The sequence below is a fragment of the Sus scrofa genome, chromosome 7 (genome assembly GCF_000003025.6).
Source record: "Sus scrofa isolate TJ Tabasco breed Duroc chromosome 7, Sscrofa11.1, whole genome shotgun sequence".
In the NCBI taxonomy this organism is placed as follows: Eukaryota; Metazoa; Chordata; class Mammalia; order Artiodactyla; family Suidae; genus Sus; species Sus scrofa.
The window spans coordinates 49,064,967-49,089,256 of NC_010449.5; the positions used below are offsets into that span (position 1 = coordinate 49,064,967).

Here is a 24,290-nt window from a genome sequence, read left to right on the forward strand (position 1 = left end):
ACAAACTTGGTGGCTTAAAGCAATGGGAATATATTCTCTCATAGTTCAGGAGGCCAGAAGTCCGAAATCAGTCTCATTGGGCCAAAGTCAAGGTGCTGGCTGTGCTGGTTGCTCCTGGAAGCTCCAGGGGAAGAATCCATTCCCTTGTCTTCTTCAGCTTTCAGGGCTCCCACATTCCCTGGCTGGGGGCCTCTTCCTCAGATAACTCCAACCTCTTGCTTCCATTTGCAATTATTCTACTTCCTCCTTTGACCTTCTTGCCTCCCCTTTATAAGGACCACCTGGATAATCCAGAATACTCTCCCCCATCTCAAGATCATTGACTTCATCACATCTGCAGGTGTCTTTTGCTGTAGACACCCACCAGTTCCAGGGCTTAGGATCTGGAGATGTTCTGAGGGCCTATTATTCAGCCTGAGACACACACACCCACACTCATACATGTCTACATACACATACATACACCTACACACATACGTACATAAAGCACACACGTACACACAGACACACTTAGACATACACATGCTACACGTACACAGACACACTTGGACACACTTATACATACACATATGTACATACACACATAGACACACGCAGACACCCTTATACATATACATAATACACATACAGAGACACACGTACACACTCTTATACATACACATATATGCATACACATGATGCACATACACAGACACACACACATTTGCACAGGCTGGTAGGTGCATAGAGAAAGGTCCAGAATAATAGGCTCCAGACCATTACTCCCCTCAAGGGAGGGGCTGGATGGACATTGCTGACTAGCTTCTGTGTTGTTTGAATAATTGCACGTAATGTAAGTGCACGCAGTTGTATTTTATAACTTAAGCCAGTAAGAGACAAAGGGGGAGAAGAGGGAGACCCCCAGCTCACTCTCCAGAGGTCCTTACTTGAGTGGTAGTTGGCCCCATCGCCTCCACCTCTCCAGGTTCCAAGTGTGCACACCCACACACGCACACATGCGTTTTATTTCTTTTTTTAAAGATTTTTATTTTTTTCTATTGTAGTTGATGTACAATGTTCTGTCAATTTCTGCTGTACAGCAAAGTGATCCAGGTGCACACATTCTTTTTCTCACATTATCCTCCATCATGTTCTATCACAAGTGACTAGATGTAGCTCCGTGTGCTCTACAGCAGGAGCATTTTATTTCTTTAGTTAACAAAATGAGACCATGCTGACTGACATTTGCATTTTTCCCTTTAATTTACCATTGACATCGCTCTGTGTAAATAAACTTGTCTACCCCAATTTACCAAATAGATTTTTTTCTTTCTTTCTTCTTCTTTTTTTTGTTTCTTCTTTTTTTTTTTTTTAGGGCCACACCTGCAGCACATGGAGGTTCCCAGGCTAGGAGTCGAATTGGAACTACAACTGCTGGCCTACACCACAGCCACAGCAACGTGGGATCTGAGCCACATCTGCGGCCTACACCATAGCTCACGGCAACACCGGATCCTTAACCAACTGATCGAGGCCCGGATTGAACCTTCATCCTCATGGATGCTAGCCAGATTCGTTTCCACTGAGCCATGACAGGAGCTCCCAAAATAGATTTTTTGGATGAGGTTCTGCAAGGCAAAAGCACAGTGAACTGGCATTTATCTCACCAGATGCAAAGAACACTAGACAGGGAGTTCTCTTGTGGCACAGTGGGCTAGGGATCTGGCATTGTCACTGCAGTGGCTCCAGTCACTGCTGTGTGTAGGTTTGATCCCTGGCTCTGGGTACTTCCACCTGCCATGGGTGTGGCGAAAGAAAGAAAGGAAAAGAAAAAAAGAGGAAATACAAGTTGGTGGTAAAAGTGTATGGAAATATAGAGGAATGAGGGACAGCAAATTCCAGGTGTGACTCCCTCTAGGGACGGGGCAGGAGGGGCGGGAAGCAGAGGGAAGAGTCCAGGAGGACTGTGAAGGGGGCATTTCATCGGCTTAGAAAGCCTTTTGGTGCCATGTGGTTATTTGTTTTATATCTTTTTGTATAGCATAAATACTGCAAAATAAAATTGCAAATATTTAAAAAACTAAAAGCAGCCAAAAGATCATCGGTGTGTATGAATGGTCCAGAATGCAAAAGGAATTTATAGGTAAACAGTGCAAACAAAGCAAGTTTCTCCCACCGTGTCCTTCATCCTCCTTTGCCTCTTCAGAGGCAAAACCATGGTCAGCTGCTCAGATTTTCCTTCACAGATATCTTGCTTACTCTCTGCCAATTTTCTGCATGGTCACTGCTCTCTTAATAATTTGAGAGACTTTCATATTTAATAGAACTTAACCCTTTCTTGTGATGCATTGCACATCCTTTCCCCCAGTGTGACATCTTTTTACTTTATTTGCTATTTTCCTTGATGCAGAAGCTTGACATTTTTATAAAGTCAAACATGTCAGTCATTCTCTTTATGGCATTTACTTCTATGTCGTGCTCGGGCTTTCTCTATGCCAAGAATTTGAAGTTTGGGGGGGTATTCTTTTCCTACTACGTGTTTCAGTCTTACTTTTTACAAATTTAGATCACAATCCATCTCTCTCTCTCTCTCTTTTTTTTTTTTTTTGGCTGTGGCATGCAGCAACAGCTTGATGTGGGACCTCAGTTCCCAGACTGGGGATTGAACCCAGACCTCTGTGGTAAAAGCACAGAATCCTAACCACTGGGCCACCAGGAAACTCCCTGGAATTTCCTTTTGTGTGTGATGTGAGGTGTGGGTCTGTGTCTGTTTCCTGGGCTGCCGTAACAAACTACCATGTGTCGGGTGGCTTGCAACAACGGAAATTTATTATCCTGCTGTTCTGGAGGCCACAAGTCCAGAATCAAGGTTTTAGCAGGGCCCCTCTCCCTCTGAAGGCTCTAGGGGACAAGCAGCTTCCTGGCCCATCCAGCTCTGGTGGCTGCAGGCCATCCTTCCTGGGCATCACTGTGGCAGGCTCTGCCTCTGTCTGCACATGGCCTTCACCTCTTCTCTGTGTCTCTTCTTCTGTCTCTCGTAAAGACACTTGTCACTGGATCTAGGGCCCAACTGGATGGTCCAGGATGACCTCATTTCAAGAGCCTTAACTTAATCCCTTTTTCCAAATAAGGTCAAATCCATATTTTCTTTTTTCTTTTTCTTTCTTTTTTCTTTGTCTTTTTGCCTTTTTTAGGGCCGCACCCACAGCATATGGAGGTTCCCAGGCTAGGGGTCTAATCGAAGCTGTAGCTGCCGGCCTACACCAGAGCCACCAGCAACTCAGGATCCATATTTTCTAGGGGTCAGGATGTGGATGCACTTCTGGGGAACCACCATTCAACCCCTTACAGGGTCTAACTTATCTCGTTATGCAAAAACCTTTTTCAACTTTTAGTTCTCATGTTCTACATTTTAACCATATATGGGTCTCAGCTTGTTCAGCTGGCCCATTCCTAGCAGTTCCGGACTGTTTTAAATTGCCTTAGGGTCCTTGGCAGTCCTTTCCTCTCCTATATTTCTTTCTTTCTTTTTTTTTTTTTTTTTTTTTTTTCTCTCTTTTTAGGGCCACTCCTGTGGCATATGGAGGTTCCCAGGCTAGGGGTTGAATCGGAGCTGCAGCTGCCAGCCTGCACCACAGCCACAGCCACAGCAACTTGGGATCCCAGCTACATCTGCGACCTACACCGCAGCTCACGGCAACGCCAGATCCTTTAACCCACTGAGCGAGGCCAGGAATCGAACCTGCATCCTCATGGATACTAGTCAGGTTGGCTACTGCTGAGCCACAGTGGAAATTCCACCATATTTCTGTCTTATAAACAGCTCTTGACAGTGTTCCTGCTGCCCTGGGTGACTCTTCTGTTCTGAGCATTATGATCTAGTTCCAGGGTCCCCTTGTATTTGGTAGCGAGGGGGCTAAAGGGAAAGTAGCAGAACTTTGCTGCTGGAGAGGCAGGGGTTTGAATCCCGACATCCACCAGGACTTCATCCTGGGTCACCTCAGCCAAGCCACGGATACTCTCCAAGCCTGCATTTGCTCAGTGCTGTCTGATAACATGGTCTGCTGTGCAGGGCAGTTGTGGAGGGAACATGAAAAGGGAAATGATAGGAAAAGCATGTTGCCAGCATGTCCCCAATAACTGGTGCTGTTATTCTGCATGAGTCTGCATCAGCACCGTATTGATGCTGGAGACAAGACTAGGAGAAAATCTCACTTTTCCCCACTATTTAAGGACGTTTTGATTTTTTAAAAAAATGTAAAATGCACATAAAAAATTTACCACCTTAAGCATTCAAAAATTTTTTTCATGACCACACCCATGACACATGAAGTTCCTGGACCAGGGATTGACTCTGAGCCACAGCTGTAACCTACACCACAGCTGTGGCAACACCAGATCCTTCAACCCACGGTACTAGGCCAGGGATCCAACCCACACCCCGGCAGTGACCCAAGCCCCACTGCAGTGGAATTTTTTTTTTTTTTTTTTTTTTTTTTTTTTTTTTTTTTTTTTTTTGCTTTTTAGGGCCACACTCATATGGAGGCCACATGGCATATGGAGATTCCCAGGCTAGGGGTCTGATCAGAGCTACAGCTGCCAGCCCACACCAGAGCCACAGCAATGCCAGATCTGAGCTGCATCTGCAATGTACACCACAGCTCACAGCAACGCTGGATCCTTAACCCACTAAGTGAGGTCTGGGATTGAACCCGTAACCTCATAGTTCCTAGTCAGATTTGTTTCCACTGCGCCACGACGGGAACTCCTGCAGTGGGATTCTTAACCCCTTGCGCCATGGTGGGAACTCCCATCCTAAGCATTTTTATGTGTACAGTTCAGTGGCATCAAGTACATTCATACTGTTGTGCAACCATCACCACCATCCATCTCCAGAAGTTTTTCCTCTTTTCAAACTGAAACTGTAGCCATTAAAGAATAACTCCCCATTTTCCCTCCACCAGCCCCTGGCAACCACCATGCTACTTTCTATCTCTATGAATTTGAATCCTTTAGGTACCTCATGTATGTGGAATCATGCAATATTTGTGCTTTGATGTCTGGCTTATTTCATCAGCGCAGTGTCCTCAAGCTTTATCCACGTTGTGGCCTGTGCCATTATTTTCTTTCTTTTTAATGCTGAGCAATATCCATCGTTTGTAAAGACCACGTTCTGCTTTCCCATGTATTAACCGATGGATGCTTGGGAGTAGCTTTTCATTTTGAACCGTGTATGTATGTTGACTCCCATTTTTTTTCCTTCTTTCTTTTTCTTTCTTTCTTTCTTTCTTTCTTTCTTTCTTTCTTTCTTTCTTTCTTTCTTTCTTTCTTTCTTTCTTTCTTTCTTTCCTTCCTTCCTTCCTTCCTTCCTTCCTTCTTTCCTTTCCTTCCTTCCTTCCTTCCTTCCTTCCTTCTTCTTTCTTTCTTTCTTTCAAGGGCTGCACTGTGGCACATGGAAATTCTCAGACTAGGTGTCAAATTGAAGCTACAGCCGCCAGCCTACACCACAGCTCATGGCAACACCTGATCCTTAACCCACTGAGCAAGGCCAGGAATCGAACTCTTGACCTCCTGGTTACTTGTCAGATTCGTTGACTCCCTTTTTTTTAGAAAAAAATTATTTTTGCCTTTTTAGGGCTGCACCACACGGCACATGGAGGTTCCCAGGCGAGGGGTCGAATTGGACCTGTAGCCGCCAGCCTACACCACATCCACAGTAACGTGGGATCCGAGCTGCGAATGCAACCTACACCACAGCTCACAGTGAAAATTTTTTTACTATAGTTGATTTACAATGTTCTGTCGATTGTTGACTTCTTTTTAATTTTAAAACATTGTGAAATTTATCTTGCATGAGTAATAGAGTTCATGCTTTCTCGCGCTTCCCTCCATCAGGCTGCATCTACCGGTGGCCTACCATGGCCGTGCCTCCTCTGTCGTGGTGTCTGGCACCCCAATCCGCAGGCCCATGGGACAGATGCGCCCCGATGACTGTAAGTGCCTCCAGAGTCCAGGCCCCGCCGTGCTCAGCTCTGTGTCCCCGCATACCAAGTTCCATGCCTGGCACTCACTACAGCCCCTTTTTCTGATGCTGTTCTAGCTAAGCCTCCTGTGTATGGTGCCTGCAAACTCTTGGACATGGAGTTGGAAATGGTAAGCTGGGTCTTGGTGTTTTATTGGCCTGGGGTCTGTATACACGTTAGGGCAGGAGATCTCTCTGGGATGGCAGCCCTGAGCAATGGGCTGTTCCCCTGTCTCAGCCACGTCAATGACAGCTCTGGCTTCAGAAGTACTGTCCATCCTCACTATGCACGGATTCTGTATTTGTGAATTCACCTACTCGCAGTCAGTTTGTAACCCGGAAATCAATATTCTCAGAGTTTTGGGGGGTCATTCAAGGATACGCATGGACTGGCAAAAAATTTGATTTACATGTTCCCACCTGAGGTTGAGCAAGGCCATGCTCTGCCTTTATATTTCAACCGCTATCATGCAAACAAGTGTCTTTTCAGGGCCATGTTATTTTGAATTTTGTGCTTTTTGTTGACGTGCTTTTTGCTGTGTGGTGTTCCTAAGCACAAGAAAGTTGTGATGTGCCCAGTGGAGAAAAGGTGTGCACTGGATAAGCTGTATTTGGGACCTGATAGTGCCCGTGGCCATGAGTTCATGATCACGAATTAACAACATGCAGGCCGACCTCATCTTCCTGCACTTTGCTATGCTGTGCTTTGCAGATGTTGCATTTTTCACATATTGAAGGTTTGCGGCAACCCCTCGTCAAGCAAAGTCTGTTGCCCACGCCGTGTCTCTGTGTCACATTTTGGTAATTCTTCTAATATTTCAAACTTTTTCATCATTATTGTATCTATCATGGCGATCTAAGATCAGTGGTCTTTTTTTTTTTTTCTTTTTTTCTTTTTATGGCCTTTTAGGGCCGCACTTGTGGCATATGGAAATTTCCAGGCTAGGGGTCAAATCAGAGCTGCAGCTGCCGGCCTACACCACGGCCACAGCAAGGCCAGATCTGAGCTGCATCTGAGACCAACACCACAGCTCACGGCAGTGCTGGATCCTTAACCTACTGAGCAAGACCAGGGCTCAAACCCAAATCCTCATGGATACTAGTTTTTAACCCTGAGCACAAGGGGAACTCCTAAACATAATTTTTATAAGCACTGGCAAACCTCACTTTATTGAGATCTTTGCTTAATTGCAGTGCTCTGGACCTAAACCTGAAATATCACCAAGGTTGGCCTGGTATGTTGAAAGAAGTGTCCTTAAATAGAAACACACATAAAGCCAGGCTGTGTACTGATTCATTGATGCAAATGTTGGGACCAGAGGCTGGCAGGAACTTAACCTTGGATATTTTTTTGTGGGTGTGTGTGTGTGTTTGCCATTTCTTGGGCCGCTCTTGCGGCATATGGAGGTTCCCAGGCGAGGGGTCAAATAGGAGCTGTAGCCACCGGCCTACACCAGAGCCACAGCAATGCGGGATTTGAGCCTTGTCTGCGACCTACACCACAGCTCACGGCAACGCTGGATCCTTAACCCACTGAACAAGGCCAGGGATTGAACCTGCAACCTCATGGTTCCTAGTCGGATTCGTTAACCACTGAGCCACGACGGGAACTCCTTAACCCTGGATTTTCCCCTGGGAGCGATCTGTCTGTATTTGCTAACTCAGTGTTTCTTGTGATTTTATGTTGATGGTGTTTCCTCAGAGGCTGTGGGTGAGGGGTGGGGTGTGGGGTTTGCCGTGACAGACTCTCTTGGCTGCATCATGGAGGCAGCCTTTTCATTTTTCATGACACAAACACAAGGCTTGTGTAGCTGTCAAAGCTTAAAATGCAGAGTGAGAACGGGATGGAGGGGAAGGAGCAGAGGCGTGGGAGGAGGTCGATGCAGGGGCCGGTGCTCAGGGGCCGTGAGGGGGCCTCAGGAGGCACTGGCATACAGCTGCTCACCGCTTCCCAGGGTGGCTATCTGTCCACTCAGGGGTCCTTTAGGATGTTGGAAATATGGTGGATTTGTAGCCTTGCCAGGCCCCGGTGGCTGTCCAGGTCCCCGGCTACTGTTTGGAACTGCCTGACCTTTGCCCTCCAGGGAAGTGACCTGGGGCAGCAGGTCAGAGCCAGATTCTCATCAGCTTTCCCCCATGTCAGGCTTTCTTTGTAGGCCCTGGGAACAGACTTGGAGAGCCCATCCCCATCTCCAAGGCCCACGAGCACATTTTTGGAATGGTCCTTATGAACGACTGGAGTGGTAATTATGGGGCGCTGGGCTTCCTGGAGCTGTTTCCTGTGCACACACTGCTCTGGGGGAAGGCTGGGTACCTGGGACACTTTCACAGATGCCAGGGATGGTCGCCTGGGCCCGGTGCCAGACAAAGGCAGCAGGTGGTACAGTGGCTGAGAGCTCAGGCTTGGGTATCAAACAGACTTCCCAGCTCTGAGCTCCAAGTTTCTTGTAAGTTGAATAAGGATAAGACTGGATGTCCCAGCTAACGTTTCTGAGCTGTTATGCTCCAGGCTCTGTGCTGAACACCCCACGTGGACTCTTCTCCTGAGTCCCTGCTTGGATCGGGCCATATTATTACTCCCCTTTTATAGGCGAGGAATGAGGCACAGAGATTTCAGCTAGTTGTGGAGCTGAAATTTCAAACAAGCAGCCCTGTTTCTGAGCCTGTGTCAACCCTGAGGCCATATACAGAGGAAGATGGGGCCGCGAGTCCCAGGAAGTGTCACCTCAGGTATAAGGATGAGCTTCCAGCCCCTTCAGGGGAAGCTGTGCTGACTGCCCTTGGGACATCTTTCTCTTTGCTGCAACCTGGCACAGCGACCTCAAAGCACCTATGTCCTTGAACCTGGGGCTGCCAGCCTGGTTGGGGCCCGAGCACCAGGGGTGGGGGGAGGCTGTGCTGAGCATCTGTGCCCCTCGGTCAAGGCGAGGAGGGACTTGGTACAAGACCCGGTCAGCGTTTGTAAGCCCTTCCCCGCCCTTCTCCTGTAGCTCGAGACATTCAGAAGTGGGAGTATGTCCCTCTTGGGCCGTTCCTCGGGAAGAGTTTTGGAACCACCATATCCCCATGGGTGGTGCCCATGGATGCCCTCATGCCCTTTGCTGTGCCCAACCCAGAGCAGGTAAGCATACCCTGTGCAGGAAGTCCCAAACCCAGGCCCCTCTGACTCCGAGGCTGTTTGCCCACCAGGCATGGAGAGGGTCTGGAGGGTAAGCTCTGTGCCCCATCATGGCCTCATGCTGGGGGTCTCTAAGCAGGCATGGCATCAATCATTCTACCTTGTGCTTTCCGTGCCCCCTGCATGGTTCTTGGAGGAAAGCGTGGAATTTTGTAAACTTCAGAATGCTCTGAGGCCATAAGAACTGGCCAGTTGGCAGAAGAGGTCCCTGCCAGAATCACCACATGGCACAACTTCCCAGGTCCCTAGGTTGTGTTCTGTGCAATGGTGCCCCCTGGAGCCCAACTGATAGATTGCAGTGTGGAGTCAGGCAGCCAGGAGTCCTGGTCCAGAGCCTCCTGTGCCCATGCCACCATCCAGGGGCGTCTCAGCCTCAGCCCTCATGCCTCAGTCCATTGCAGCCTGGCAGCTGCCTTTACCCGGTCACCGCCAGTGGTCTCACCACTGTGCCCTGTGACCTTGGTGGTTGCCTGTGGCCCTGTGCCCTCTTCAGCGTGGATGCCTCGGCATCCCCCTACTCTTCCTAGGCAGTCACTCCCCCTGGCTTCTGACATGACCTGTCCCTGTTCCCCCATGTCTCCCAGAGTCCCAGGATGCTCCAACAGCCCAGAGGGCAGCCCTAGCTGAGCGCTCAGCCTCTGCCCCTCCTCCCACCCCTCCCCTGAGCTTCTTACCTTGCTCTTGGCCTCCCCCCACGACCCCTCCCGCCCCAACACACAAGGCTCCCTCACCCAGGCCACCCGCCCATGTTCCTGGACACCCCTCAGCCCTGCCTCCGTCTCACGGAGCTGTGCTCAAGGTCCTTGCAGACCAGTTTCCCGTGAAGCTCCCGCAGGCCTCTCATGCTTGTCCCCTTGCTCCCTCCTTGACCACTCCTGCACAGCCATTGTGTTCAGTCGCTGAGACATGTCCCTTCTTCCCTCCTTGGTGAGCCCCCACCTGTGCCTTCTTCTGCAGCCCACCCCCACGGGGACTGTCTAGCCTGCTGCTGCACCCCCTGCTCGTCCCCTCCAGGCTCCATCCCTGGTCCAGCTCTCCGTTCACAGGCGCCCCTGTACCGTTGCCAGGGCTCTCTGGGCTCCATCTCTCTTTACGCCAGCCTTTCCTGAATACCATTACATGCAACTCTCATGGCTCTTGCCAATTCTGAACTCTTATTTCTTTAATGCCTAAAAGCAGCTTCCATTTGAAGACTTTTTTTTTTTTTTTTTTGCTAAAATTTTTAGGGCTGCACTTGTGGCATATGGAGGTTCCCAGGCTAGGGGTCTAATTGGAGCTACAGCTGCTGGCCTACACCACAGCCACAGCAGCGCCAGATCTGAGCCGCATCTGCAACCTACACCACAGCTCACAGTAATGCCGGATCCTTAACCCACTGAGCAAGGCTAGGGATCGAACCCGCAACCCCGTGGTTCCTAGTCGGATTTGTTTCCGCTGCACCACGGCGGGAACTCCAGCTTCCATTTGAAAATTCTAACAGTGTATTTAGAAAAGGAACTTTATGTCCCATTGGTATCACTTGCCACCAAGTTCAACCTAAAAAGAAAGAGAGCTATTAAAACCAAATCACCCTATGTTATCTCATGTACCACTAGATTCACATATTGCTCTTTGGGAAAACAATGCTTTTGGCCAAGGTGCCGACCTTCTGGCCTGGCTGTCGAATCTGCCTCCACAGCTGGGGCCTGTCCCTGCCGGCCACCATCCCTTTCTGCTGCCCCGGCCTTTCCCACGGGCCTTGCTTTTTCCCCCATCTCTGACCTTCCCACTGTCTGCACCTTCCCACTGTCCCCATCTTTCCCACTCTCCCCACCTTCCCACTGTCCCCCTTCCCACTGTCCCCACCTTCCCATTGTCCCCCTTCCCACTGTCCCCACCTTCCCACTGTCCCCCTTCCCACTGTCCCCCTACCCACTGTCCCCACCTTCTCACTCTCCCCACCTTCCCCCTGTTCCCACCTTCCCACTGTCCCCACCTTCCCACTGTCCCCACTTTCCCACAGTCCTCACCTTCCCACTGTCCCCCTTCCCACTGTTCCTACCTTCTCACTCTCCCCACCTTCCCACTGTCCCCCTTCCCACTGTCCCCACCTTCCCACCATCCCCCACTTCCCCAGCATGCTCCTTCAGCTTTTTGGGGACCTCTCTGATGCGGCTTCTGTACCTTTGACCTGCTGCTGCCTCTTCCTCGGCTTCTTTCCCAGAGCCCAGCTCATATGACCACCCTCAGCCCTCATTGTCCCGGGACACAGTGCTGGTCCCTGGAGAGGAGCGGCCTCTTCATCCTCAGGTCCTCTGTGCCTGAGCACCGTGGCTCTGCTGCAGGCCCGGCCTGGGCCAGCTCAGCCCGCCTGCCCATGACTCTGTGCTCTGCTCTGCCCTCTCAGGACCCCAAGCCTCTGCCATATCTCCGCCACGACCAGCCCTACATGTTCGACATCAACCTCTCTGTCGCCCTGAAAGGTACTGTTTTGGGATCGCAGGGTGCGACAGGGGCCAGAGGGCCCATGTGCCCAAGTACTTGGTGGGTATGTGGCTCCTGAGCTCCTGGGGGTGGGGATGAGAGGGTGTCAAATTCCATGGCCTGGGAGAACGTGGGGTTCGTGTAAAGGAGAGTGGAGGGGAAGGGACATCCTTGTGCTCAAAGGGAGCCACACTGGGCCCATGTGGCATTAGCCTCATGTCACCGGGCTCTCAGCTCTGAGGACCAGAAACCATGGAGTCTGGGGCCTCCACCCTCTGCTTGAATCCCCTCTCCAGCCTCCCCAGCCAGAGCCTGCCAGCCTCTGCTCCCTTTGGGTGGCACATTTCATCCAGGGCACGTTTGAAAGCCAGTCCTCGCTGGCCCGGCCCTGCCCTCTGGGGCCCCACAGCCAGCGCACCCAGTGTTGACCTGGGTCAGCTCTGGGCACCTGGCAGGCAGGGCCCACGTCCCCCGAGGCCGCTTGGCTACACTGCGTTAATTAATAGGCCAGCGGAGCGTTAGTGGTAAAGAGCCTGGCCGTGCAGGCCACAGCTGGGGTTCGAGTCTTAATTCTGCCCCTGCCCAACTTTGGGCACGTTCCTGAATCTGTCTGTGCCAGTTTGTCATCTGTAAACTGGGATACAGATGGCATTGACTTCATGGTATAACTGTGATGGGTTAAGCGAGTGGATTCATGTCAAGGTCTAGAACAGCGCCTGTGCCTGAGAGGTATCAGGTGTCATTTTCCATTCCTGGTGGGAGCACCCAGGGCTGGGGATGCCCACAGACCCTCCAGGCCACACTCTGTCCAGTCTCTTTTCTTCCCAGATTTTCTTCTCCTTTTGTCCTGTTTAGATACCCCAGGCTCTCTGGGGCTTTCCCACTGTACGTTCTAGGGGCTCCGCCCTTCATGGAGGTGATCCTGGCAGCAGGCTCAGTGTCCGCCAGGAGGAAGGAGCTGCCATCGCAGGAGTAGGACGCAGTATGCAGGAAAGGGCTGCTAGGAAGTGCCGTAGCACCCCTGGAAGACTGCTGCCCCACTCCTTCATGTTACCCATTGAGAAAGTGAGGCTCAGAGAGGAAAAAGGGATTCACCCCAGAGTCCCATAGCTGGTTGATGGTGAGGCTGAGACTACGGTCAAGAGTCACAAGCTCTAGGCTAGTGTCCTTTCCTGCCACAAATGCTAATTTCCACCCTGCCTGCCTGAGCTTCTAGGGGAAGGGATAAGATGATCAAGAAGTGCAGGAGTTCCCGTCCTGGCTCAGTGGTTAATGAAGCCCAACTAGCATCCATGAGGATGTGGGTTTGATCCCTGGCCTCACTCAGTGGGTTAAGGATCCAGCATTGCCACGAACTGTGGTGTTGGTCACAGACGTGGCTCGGATCTCACGTTGGTGTGGCTGTGGCATAGACCAGTGGCCTCAGCTTCGATTGGACCTCTAGCCTGGGAACTTCCATATGCCATGGGTGTGGCCCTAAAGAGACAAAAAAAAAAAAAGAAGAAGAAGAAGAAGAAGAAATATCTGGAGATGTAGAAAGAGCTAGAAGAGGGAGGACCCAGGGCACAGATGGTTTTCAAGATCCCATACCAGTCCTGAGCATGGAGTTCTTGTTCTGAGTTAGGATCTGGGTGGGGCAGGCTGGGGGGACCCTGAGCCTTCATGATGTCGAGAAGTACACCTGTTGCATGCAGCCTCAGAAGGGAAGCCAGGGCCAAGGGAGGAAGGCCAGTTATGGGGCAGTAGAAGAGCTTTCTGATTATTAGCACTGTTCAGAAGTGGTACAGCAGTAGCATGGTACCTCGTGGGTAGTAGGTGTGTACTTGTTTAATAACTATTGTTGAAGTAAATTGTATAGTAGGAATTGTCCGTCATTGGAGGAGTGTGGCAGGGGACAGATGGCCCCAGCTGTCCAAGGGGCTCTGAGGGGTATGGCAAGTAAGTTTCACCTTACACACTATCCCCCGTTGACTACTGGCTTCCGGGAGCATTGTGTTAAGGGATTCCGAGGCCACATCTGACCTCGGAGGAAACCAGTACTGTGATCAATTCGCACTGTCTGCCGTGGGTGTGGGAGGAGAAAGTGGTGTCTTGTGTGCATCTATTTGCCCTCCCTGGACCAGCTCTTTCTCTGGAAGCCTCTTAGCCCTGATATCCTATGAGCATATTGTCTCATGGACTTTTTAGGTGGAATCACGTTAGACAATGGGAAGCTTAAGTCACAAAAGAGCTCACCTTATAAGGTGGATTTCCCGTCCTCCTTATTTAATGGAATTAAGTCTCTCTGTCGGTGTTACTTGTCTTCACAACAGGAGAAGGAATGAGCCAAGCGGCTACCATATGCAGGTCCAACTTTAAGGTAAGCTTTGAAGCTGGGCAAACTGTGCTTTTGGAGGTAAGGGAAGGAGATCTTTCTTCCTGGCAGGACTAGGGGAATAGAACCCATTTGGGGATATAATGATGGGTCAGCATGTGGACCTAGAGCTTCCATGGCTTTTTTTCTTTCCAAAGAGGCCAGGAGGTCACAGAGACCTCACTAAATGGAGGCTGCATGGACATGGCCAATGGTTTTCTTGAAGAATAATAGATATTCCTGTAAGGGTCTAATCTCTGGTTTCTCTTGTCCTGCCATGGGCTGGATTGATCAGTGACTTATTTTTGTAATTGAAGCAAACACAAAAATAGGGAGTTCCAGTTGTGGCCCAGCAGTAACAAACCCGACTAGTATCCATGAGGATGTAAGTTCAATCCCTGGCCTTGCTCAGTGGGTTAAGGATCTGGCGTTGCCATGAGCTGTGGTGTAGGTCACAGATGCGTCTCAGATCCAGCGTTGCTGTGGCTGTGGTGTAGGCTGGCAGCCGTAGCTCCGATTCAACCCCTAACCTGGGAACCTCTATATGCCATGGGTGCTGCCCTAAAAAGACAAAGTAAAATAAATAAAAATGATAATGCACAGATTGAAAGTGTACAGCTTGATGAATTCTCATAAAAGCAACATCTCTCTGCAACCAGCACCCAGATCAAGAGAAGAGTAATTTCCAGGATCTTAGCCTCCCCTTAGTGCCCCCTTCCAGTCACATCATCACTGTCCCCAATAAGGGGAACCTCTCTCCTAACTTCTATTACCACACATTCATTTTTTTCTGTTTTAAAATTTTTATAAAAATGGAATCATATGGGAGTTCCTGTCATGGCTCAGTGGTTAACGAATCTGACTAAGAACCATGAGGTTGTGGGTTCGATCCCTGACCTTGCTCAGTGGGTTAAGGATCCGGCGTTGCCCTGAGCTGTGGTGTAGGTTGCAGGTGCAGCTCAGATCCCTTGTTGCTGTGGCTCTGGCGTAGGCCTGGTGGCTACAGCCCCGATTTGATCCCTGGCCTGGGAACCTCCATATGCCGTGGGAGCAGCCCAAGAAATGGCAAAAAAAAAAAAAAAAAAAGACAAAAAAAAAAGTGGAATCTTATGTTACATATTCTTTTCTGTCTGGCTTCTTTTGTTTTAAAATTGTGTTTCTGTTTGCAGTGATAGTTCATTATTCTTGCTTTTGTGTCGTGTTCACTGTATAAATGTTCCACAGTGGATTTTTCCATTCTATTCTTGATGGGCATTTGGGTAGTCTCCACTTTTTTGGTACAGTTACTGTGAACATTCTAGTTCATGTCTTTTGGTGCATGTACGTGCATGTTTGTTGGGTGGATATCCAGGAATAGAATTGCTGGGTCATAGAGGATATATATCCATACTCAGCCAAGGAGAACTTCCATATACTTTTCCAAAGTGCTTGTTCCAGTTTATACTCCCCTAGCAGCACAGGAGCATTTCAGCTGGTCCACGTGATGTTGTTGGCCTTTTCATTTCAGCCGTTCTGGGGGATTGCGATTTCAGCTTGCATCTCCCTAAAAACCAGTGCATCAGGGCACCTTGTCACATGCCTGTTGACCATTTGAACACCCTCTAAATCAATGTATTCGTATTGCCTTTAGTCTCCTGATTTATTTCTGGGTGCATTAGGTTGCTAAGAAGGAATAAAGGTGCCTCCATGGGGGGGCTCTTGGGCAGGCATCCATTTCTAAGGTTTCCTTTATCTGGATGTGCAGCTCCAGGAGTGGCAGGCCTGAGAAGCTGTGGACTTGGAGGGGCACAGGCGTGCAGCCTCTGAGCCTCTTGTTGGACATGCGGTCCTTGGCCCCCTTCCCCCACAGCCCCACCTCCCTTAGCACGCCTTCATTCCTCAACCTGCTCTGACGTCCTGTCTGCATCCTTCGGCCCCATTGCCCCGTGTCTGTTCCAACGTCCATAGTGGGAGAATGCAAGTGAGGTCTCTGCTCATGGGAAACTTCTGCTGTGATGAGAACCCAGGCCTTGTCAACTTAGGGCTCAGGGGCAGTGGCAGGACAGGGTGTAAGTATGGACAGACGGGCACGTTGTAGATAGAGGGTCTGAGCAGTGAGGTCACTGCTCCGGGGGGCTTCTTGGAGAAGGTGGGTTAGGGGAGGGCTGGAAGGGGCAAAGGTGCTGGGGCTGTAGCTGGTGAGGGGGCGGGGAGAGAGATGGAAAAGGGCCCTGGGTAACGGCGGGAGGACAGCTCGTCCTTGTGTTAGGGGCTGGAGAGCCCAGGGAGGGCCAAGTGAGTGGGGTGGGCTGTGCGGGCTGCCTCCCGGGCCCTGGGGGAAGCCCCCCGCCCTCTGCCTGTCCTAACCTCTGTCCTTCGCCCGCAGTACATGTACTGGACGATGTTGCAGCAGCTCACTCACCACTCTGTCAATGGCTGCAACCTGCAGCCTGGGGACCTCTTGGGTTCTGGAACCATCAGCGGGCCGGTGAGTATCTAATGGCCCTGGGGGCTGCCCACCTGGAGCACCCATATTCCCCACAGAGACAGAAGGGCCCTCAGATCTTCCTCGAGAAGGAATTCCATACTGAGGCAGGTATATCTTACCCTCTGTCCTACCCAGAGCTTCCCCCATCTCTGGGTACAGAATGGGCTTCTTCTCCGTATTTCAAAAGAGCCTGATACAGGGCTTGGAGGCTGCGTCTATCTGCTTGGGGAGGGTCAGGAAACTGCCACAGTGTCTGGTCGTCACCATCTCGCACTGCACCTGCCCAGGATGAGGTGCCCCCACGCCCAGCCCTTGGCAATGACTAGAGGTGGTGCATGTAGTAGCAGCACCTCCTACAAGGTCATGACTGCAGGCTCTTTCTGATGGGAAGTCTCTTCCCATGGGGAGGAGTCAGGCATAACCATATCTGGGTGAGCTCCAGCCTCCAGAGCGGGCAGTGGCTGGGGCGTGCTGGTCTGGCCGCCCTCTGAGTGCTGAATGAAGTGAGCAGAGCAGGCAGGCCAACGCGGGGTCTCTGAGTACCAGGGGTCTCCTGCCCCTTCCCGGTGCCCTGATAAGCACCATCCACACCGGATTTCTCATGCTCATCATGATGTGAATACGTACGATGCTTTCTTTTTCCTGCTGTGAAGGAGCCAGAAAGCTTTGGCTCCATGCTGGAGCTGTCGTGGAGGGGAACAAAGGCCATAGAGCTGGGGAATGGACAGACCAGGAAGTTTCTGCTGGACGGGGACGAAGTCATCATAACAGGTGAGGGCTCTGAGGCCTGCAGGCTTTGTCTCCTCCTCGCCTGCTGCACCGTCTTCACTGTCTGGCCAGGAGGCCATCTGTTCCATCTCGTTCCCATGGCCACATTCCCCAAGTCTGTGTCTGCTTGTTCTGGCCTGTGTCCCAGGCCTGGCTGCCTGGAACTTTAAATCTGAGCCTCAGAGTTCCTGTTGTGGCTCAGCGGGTTAAGAACACACTGTTGTCTCTGTGAGGATGCCAGTTCGATCCCTGGCCTCGCTCAATAGGTTAAGGATCTGGCATTGGCGTGAGCTGTGGTTGCGGTTGCAGATGTGATTCAGATCCCGTGTGGCTGTGGCTGTGGTGTAGGCCAGCAGCTGCATCTCCGATTTGACCCTTAGCCTGGAAACCTCCATATGCTGCAGGTGCACCTGTAAAAAGAAAAAGAAAAAACAAAACAAAACCTGAGTCTCCCTGGACCAAAAAGACCACAGAGGTCCTGTTTTGTCTCCCTTCTGCTTGAGAGAAATTATAAAATAATGTCAGGTTCCCATTGCTCTGCACTTGGCAGTACAGAGACCCTGTGCCCTATGACCTCGAGTCCTGTGACCCTGGGCCTGAGTTAGTGACTGAGATTTCTCAGCAGCCCGTTCTGAGGAGGTTAGGGCACCCCTTACATCTCAGGGGGCTCTTCTGCCCCCCATGTATTATTGCTGGAGATGGAGGCACCGCCATGGTCAGCAGCACGTGCTTCACAGTCACACAGACTCACGTGGGACCCCCAGGTCCCCTTTGCCCTGTGACCATCCTCAAGTTATTTAACCTTTCCGACGCTCAGTTTACTCATCTTTTTTTTTTTTTTCCCTGTCTTTTAGGGCCCCACCCTCAGCATATGAAAGTTCCCAGGCTAGGGGTTGAATCAGAGCTATAGCTGCCGGTCTACACCACAGCCACAGCAACGTGGGATCCAAGCCGCGTCTGCGACCTAAACCACAGCTCATGGCAACGCCAAATCCTTAACCCACTGGGTGAGGCCAAGGATCGAACCCGCAACCTCATGGGTACTAGTCAGGTTCCTAACCTGCTGAGCCACAATGGGAACTCCTGGTAGGTTGATTAAATGAAGTGGATTTGGTAGAGAAAATGCAAGCAGAGCTCAAGACAGCAGCAAATGATACCCAGCATTAACCAATAGGTACTCGTTTTGCTTCTCCTCTTTCTACAGCCTTGTGATACCCTTTCTAATGCCAATTTGACTAACAGTTACGGAATATCTGCAGGGGCCACCCGTGTCTACTTCCTTTATTTTGTTTTGTCCTTACAGTAGCCCTTGCATAAGATCATTGCCCTGATTTTACAGAGTAGAAAATATAGGTTGATAGGAGGTAGGTTACTGGCCGAAAGTCGCACACGGATGAAGCCAGGATGCAGTCTGGGTCTTTGGATTCCCTTGCCAGCTTTGTTCCGGAGTTCCTCTCGTGCTTGTCGGACCTACTGCAGGCCCTCGGTCATGGTCCTATGGGTTGATTGAAAGCATTTCTTTCTTTCTTTCTTTTTTCTTTTTCTTTTTTTTTTCTTTTTTTGCCTTTTCTTGAGCCGCTCCCGCAGCATATGGAGATTCCCAGGCTAGGGGTCTAATCGGAGCTGTACCCACTGGCCTACGCCAGAGCCACAGCAGTGCAAGATCTAAGCCGTGTCTGTGACCTACAGCACAGCTCATGGCAACACTGGATCCTTAACCCACTGAGCGAGGCCAGGGATCAAACCTGCAACCTCATGGTTCCGCATGGTTAACCATTGTGCCACGACGAGAACTCCAAGTGAAAGCATTTCTTGAAGTTTTGGTTTGAGAAAAGGAAGGAAGCAGATGGGATGGGAGAGGAGAAAATCGTGGCTTCAGCTTTCTCTTGTCACTGTAATAGAGGCTCCCAACTAAGCTGCTGTGGACCCGGCAGCTGGCCAGGACCCAGAAGAAATGAGACCGGTACTTAGGCAGATGGGATGTGCAAGTGCTCTTGGCATTTGAGCCAGGGAAGGTGGGAGAAAGGAGCCAGGAGGCTGCGAGGGTCACTGACGTGTTGTTTGTATACAGGGCTTTGCTCCAGAAGGATCTGGGGAGGCCAGGCAGAGAAGCTAGAGAAAGCCAGTTCCTTGAATCTGAAGAAGCCCATGTTGGCAAGAGAAGAGGGAAATGGGAATAGATTGGTGGAATTCCCTGGCACAAGAATAAAGATTATAATTCGGCAGTAGAAGAGGTCTAAGTTAAATTTTGTTGTTTTTTTTTTTTTGCTTTTTAGGGCCACACCCATGGCATATGGAGGTTCCCAGACCAGGGGTCGAATGGGAGCTACAGCTGCCAGCCTACACCACAGCCACAGCAACAGGGAAGCTGAGCTATGTCTGCGACCTACACCACAGCTCACGGCAACGTCGGATCCTTAACCCACTGAGCGAGTCCAGGGATCGAACCCATGTTCTAAGGGTTATTAGTCAGAGAACCTTCTTTGTAAGGAAGATGAGGTCTATTACATGTAATGCACTCGGCACAGTGTCTCATCTATAGGAAGAGCTGCATGTATTGGCTGCTGGTGGCACTTCTGAATCCTCTATTACATTTCCAGTGGTTAGGAACCGATTTGGAGAGCAGTCAGTCACCAGTGCTGAGAGCAGGGAGGTGACAAGATGGCATCTGAGCAGGTGCCACCAGAGGAGCAGGAGGAGGGCTAGAAAAGAGCCATGGAAGCCCAGTGTGGCTTTCAGAAAGAGGGACCCAGAGGGGTCATGGCAGGTGAGGGCACAGCACTCTTGTCAACACTGGTGATCTCAGCAAAGGGACACAATGGGCACGCTGACCCCCCAACCCCATCCACTTCCCCACATGTCCTCCTTCCCGCAGGGGAGCAGAGTGTTCAAGTCTCGGCTCCAGTGACTCCCTAGAGTTTGTCAGGGATACTCTCCAGTATGAAATCCCTTTTTCCTTTTTATTAACATTTAACTTAGGAGTTCCTGTTGTGGTGCAGCAGAGACGAATCTGACTAGGAACCATGAGGTTGCATAGAAACGAGGATTTGAACTGAGGTGGTTGAGCTCCAGGGTCCATGCCCTTTTTTCTTTTTGTCTTTTAGGGCCACACCTGTCACTAGTGCCACACCTGGGGTTCCCAGGCTAGGGGTCAAACTGGAGCTACAGCCCCTGGCCTATGACACAGCCGCAGCAACACAGGATCCAAGCCACGTCTGTGACCTACACCATAGGTCATGGCAACACCAGATCCTTAACCCACTGAGCGAGGAGGCCAGAGATCGAACCTGCATCCTCATGGATACTGGTCAGATTCATTACCACTGAGCCACAACAGGAACTCCAGCTCCCACCGTTCTTAATCCTCCATGTCTTCTAAGGCCCAGCACAAGTGCCATCTCTTTTAGAAATTCCTGGCTTGTTTCTAGCATTGCAGCAGACTTTTCTGTTATGCTGATATTGCTTTGACTATTTCCTTAGGAATGTAAGAGAAGCAAAGAGTTTGTGTATCAACTCATATCCACCTAGACCCAGAAGTGTAGCCTAAGGCTATTTACCAGTAATCTTTAACTAAGACACAAAGAGCCAGTTTGAAGACAATACTAACATCCACAACAGCAACCTACTGTGTGCTAGGTACCAAGCACGGCACTTAACCTGCACTGCCACATTTAATTCCCATGTATAGTTGGACCCTCGGAGGTCCAGAGAGGTCAATCGCTGGATCAGAATCACACAGCGCTGGAATGCAGCCAACTCCCCTGGGAGGCAAAGTGCATCACTTCGCTTCCCTACAATTGCAAGCCCTTCTGTTTTCTTTCCCAGATCATTTCCTTTAGCTTCATTTAGTTGCATAAGACAGTCAGGACTGCCTGGAAGCTCTGGTGGCAGAGACACCCCTGGTTTCAGGCCCGGCTCTGCCACTGACTCAGCTGGGACTGGCCCCTGTCTCTGGACCTCGGGGTCTCCTCCTTTGGGAGGTGAGGGGTGCATCCCCGTGTGCTTGCAGGCCTGGCATTCTGGGAAGCTGTCGCTATGGATTCTCATTCCTAGTGGTGGGATGGAGTGGGGAGTAGGGCAGAGGGTCAGTTTCCACTGAAGGGCCAGTGAGATCAGCACAACGAGCGAATGTTTCAGAGAATATTTCAGAGGAGTTGAGTGAATGTTTCCTTCTATTTCCGTGGTTGATGGAGCCCAGCCCAGAAGGTTGGGGAACTGGTTATCCCCTCTGCTCAGGGCTCGGTGACACGCTCTGACTTGGGTGCAGACTTTCCTTGTGCTCTGGCTTCTCGGGGTCCTCTGTCCCTGTCTGAATGCACCTGCCCCCAGCATCTCTTCTCCGGACTGGAGAACATCCGCCCGGGGCTGGGGAGATCCCGGGCTTCGTCCTCAGCTGAGTGCAGAGGGTCACTGCTTTTCCCTCTGGGCCAGTGGTCTCAACCAGAGCATCTTGGGGGACATTTGGCAACATCGAGGGACAATTTAGGTTGTCCCTGCATTGTGGCCAGAGATGCTGCTAAACATCCTAAGTGCACAGGACGGCCTCTCATGAGAACGAATCATCTGGCTCAAAACGTCACTATTGCTGAGCTTGAGACGCCCCATCCGGGGCCATCTGCCTTCCATGCGGTAAAGTGGGAAGGAAGTGGCCGACATTCCTACCAGGTGGAAAGTGTACTTGTGCGTCTGTACTCTGGACCTCAGCAGGTGCTGTTTGCTGGTCGCGGCCACGCAGCTGTAACCCAGCGCAGGAAGGAGCTGTGACTGATGGAGCCCCCAGCTCTGGGGGATGGGTGGAGAGGAGGACCCCCCCCAATCCGTGTTTGCAGCTCTCAAGGAAGAAGGCCACGGAGCCATCCTTGCAGTGCTTCTGAGGGTCCCTGACTACAGGGAGAGCCTAGAGTTCTATCTCGGTGCTCCTGCAGTTCCGCTGCTGCAGTGGGGGTTGTTTGTTGAAAATATATTCTGTCGGAGTTCCCTTCATGGCACAGTGGTTAATGAATCCATCTAGGAACCATGAGGTTGCGGGTTCGATCCCTGGCCTCACTTAGTGGGTTAAGGATCCAGCGTTGCCATGAGCTGTGGTGTAGGTCGCAGACGCGGCTCGGATCCCGTGTTGCTGTGGCTCTGGCGTAGGCCGGTGGCTACAGCTCCGATTAGACCCCTAGCCTGGGAACCTCCATATGCTGTGGGAGTGGCCCTAGAAATAGCAAAAAGAAAAAGAAAAAAATATATATATATATATATTCTGTCATTCTGCCTTCCTGCCTGGAGTCCAGCCATGTGCTGACCGGCACTGTGTCAACTTGGGCTTTGGTTCCCCTGAGCCCAGTGGCTTCGTGGCTGACCCCTGTCCTCCTCTGTTGCAGGGCACTGCCAGGGGGACGGTTACCGTGTCGGCTTTGGCCAGTGTACGGGAAAAGTGCTGCCCGCCCTCTCGCCGGCGTGACGTGCTCTCTGTTCTCCTGGAAACAAAGCCTTGAGCACCACCCTCCAGCTCCCTGGGAGGACCAGGGTCCCCTCTGTGGCGGTAGCCCTGGCTCTTCATTCAGTATTAAAGCCATCGCTCTGTCTTCATGCTCTGAGCCCAGCCCGCTGTGAGTGTGCAGTGTCTCCTTGTGTTCTTGGGTTGAGCCAGTGGGTCACCGCATGTACCATTTCCTGGGCAGACCCTCACTGATTTGTCTTCTAGTTTTGGTTCTTGGTTTTCAGTTTTCGATTTTGTTTTTTTGCCATATTCATGGCATGCTGAAGTTCCCCAGCCAGAGATTGAACCCATGCCATAGCAGCGACCTAAGTCCCTTCAATGACATTGGATCCTTAACCACGAGGGAACTTCAAGTTTTCTGGGTTTTATTAATGAGGCTGAGAGTCCGCGTGGGACTTTCTTATCAGACATCCCAGGCCTCCCAGTAGTCCCTGGAATCTGGAAAAAGGTTGCCACCTATATTAGGGTCCTCCAGAGAAACAGAATCAATAGACTGCGTGTCTATAGAAAGACATTGATTTTAAGGAATGAATTGGTTCATGTGGTTGTGGAGGTCAGCAACTCCAAAATCTGCAGGGCGGGCCAGCCGACTCCAGACCCAGGGAGGAGTTGCAATTTGAGTCTGAAAGCCATCTGCGGCAGAATCCTCCCTTCTTTCAGGGAGAGCAGGCTTTTTATCTCTTAAAACCGTCAACTAATTAGATGAAGCCCACCATATTATGGAGACAATCTGCTTTAGCCAAAGTTCCGACTTAAATGTTCATCTCATCTGAAAAATACTTTCACAGCAACATCTCAACTAATGTTTGACCAAGTATCCGGGTACCATGGCTCAGCCAAGTGGACACATAAATTCATCCATCACATTACCCCTCACATCTGGTAATTTGGGGAGTGGACTGATGGATGTACATGGGATGCTGATGTGGCTTAAGCGCCCTGTAACTGTGTCAGCACATTATGAACCTTAGGCTGAGCCCCCAAGTCATGGGTGCACACACCTGAACTATGAGAAGGCAGGAAAAAGGCCAGGGGCTGGCTGTTCGCCCCTTGCAAGCTTACCAGGGTCAGGGAAGAGGGCCCTGCCCCAACTCCTCTGCCCTTCCCACTGAACACAGGCAACCCCCATCCCAGCCTGGTTCCTGGTGACCACAGTGGAAGAGGATGCCCAGCGACTCATCTTGGCCTGATGGAACCCACACCATGACCTGAGAGGATGACTGAGCCTGCAGAGTCAGCCCATCAGATCACGCTATTCATCCATCCATCCATCCATCCATCCATCCATCCATCTATTCACCAAATCTTTTTTTTTTTTTTCTTTGCTTTTTAGGGCTGCACTCTCAGCATATGGAAGTTCCTAGGCTAGGGGTTGAATTTGAGCTGCAGCTGCCAGCCTACACTACAGCCGCAGCAACACAGAATCCAAGCCACACCTGCAGCCTACACCACAGCTCAGAGCAACACCAGATCCCTGACTCACTGTGTGAGGCCAGTGATTGAACCTGTGTCCTCATGGATACTAGTTAGATTCGTTTCCACTGCACCACAACGGGAACTCCTCATTCACCA

The 24,290-nt window shown here is 50.8% G+C and overlaps 1 protein-coding gene and 1 non-coding gene across 2 annotated transcripts in view; one reads left to right on the plus strand and one right to left on the minus strand.

Annotated features, from left to right (window-relative positions):
• The window catches only part of FAH (fumarylacetoacetate hydrolase), a 39,958-nt gene extending 17,134 nt beyond the window's left edge, over positions 1-22,824 (plus strand). Inside the window, exons 6-14 of the mRNA XM_003356648.4 lie at positions 5,875-5,972; positions 6,080-6,132; positions 8,145-8,244; positions 8,992-9,122; positions 11,566-11,641; positions 13,955-14,001; positions 16,361-16,462; positions 17,116-17,233; positions 22,600-22,824. Coding sequence (XP_003356696.1) covers positions 5,875-5,972; positions 6,080-6,132; positions 8,145-8,244; positions 8,992-9,122; positions 11,566-11,641; positions 13,955-14,001; positions 16,361-16,462; positions 17,116-17,233; positions 22,600-22,679 — 805 coding nt within the window. The 3' untranslated portion in view covers positions 22,680-22,824. The remainder of the gene's footprint in view (positions 1-5,874; positions 5,973-6,079; positions 6,133-8,144; positions 8,245-8,991; positions 9,123-11,565; positions 11,642-13,954; positions 14,002-16,360; positions 16,463-17,115; positions 17,234-22,599) is intronic.
• TRNAK-UUU lies at positions 2,627-2,698 on the minus strand. The gene has a single exon. It is a non-coding gene; the product is annotated as a tRNA-Lys (tRNA).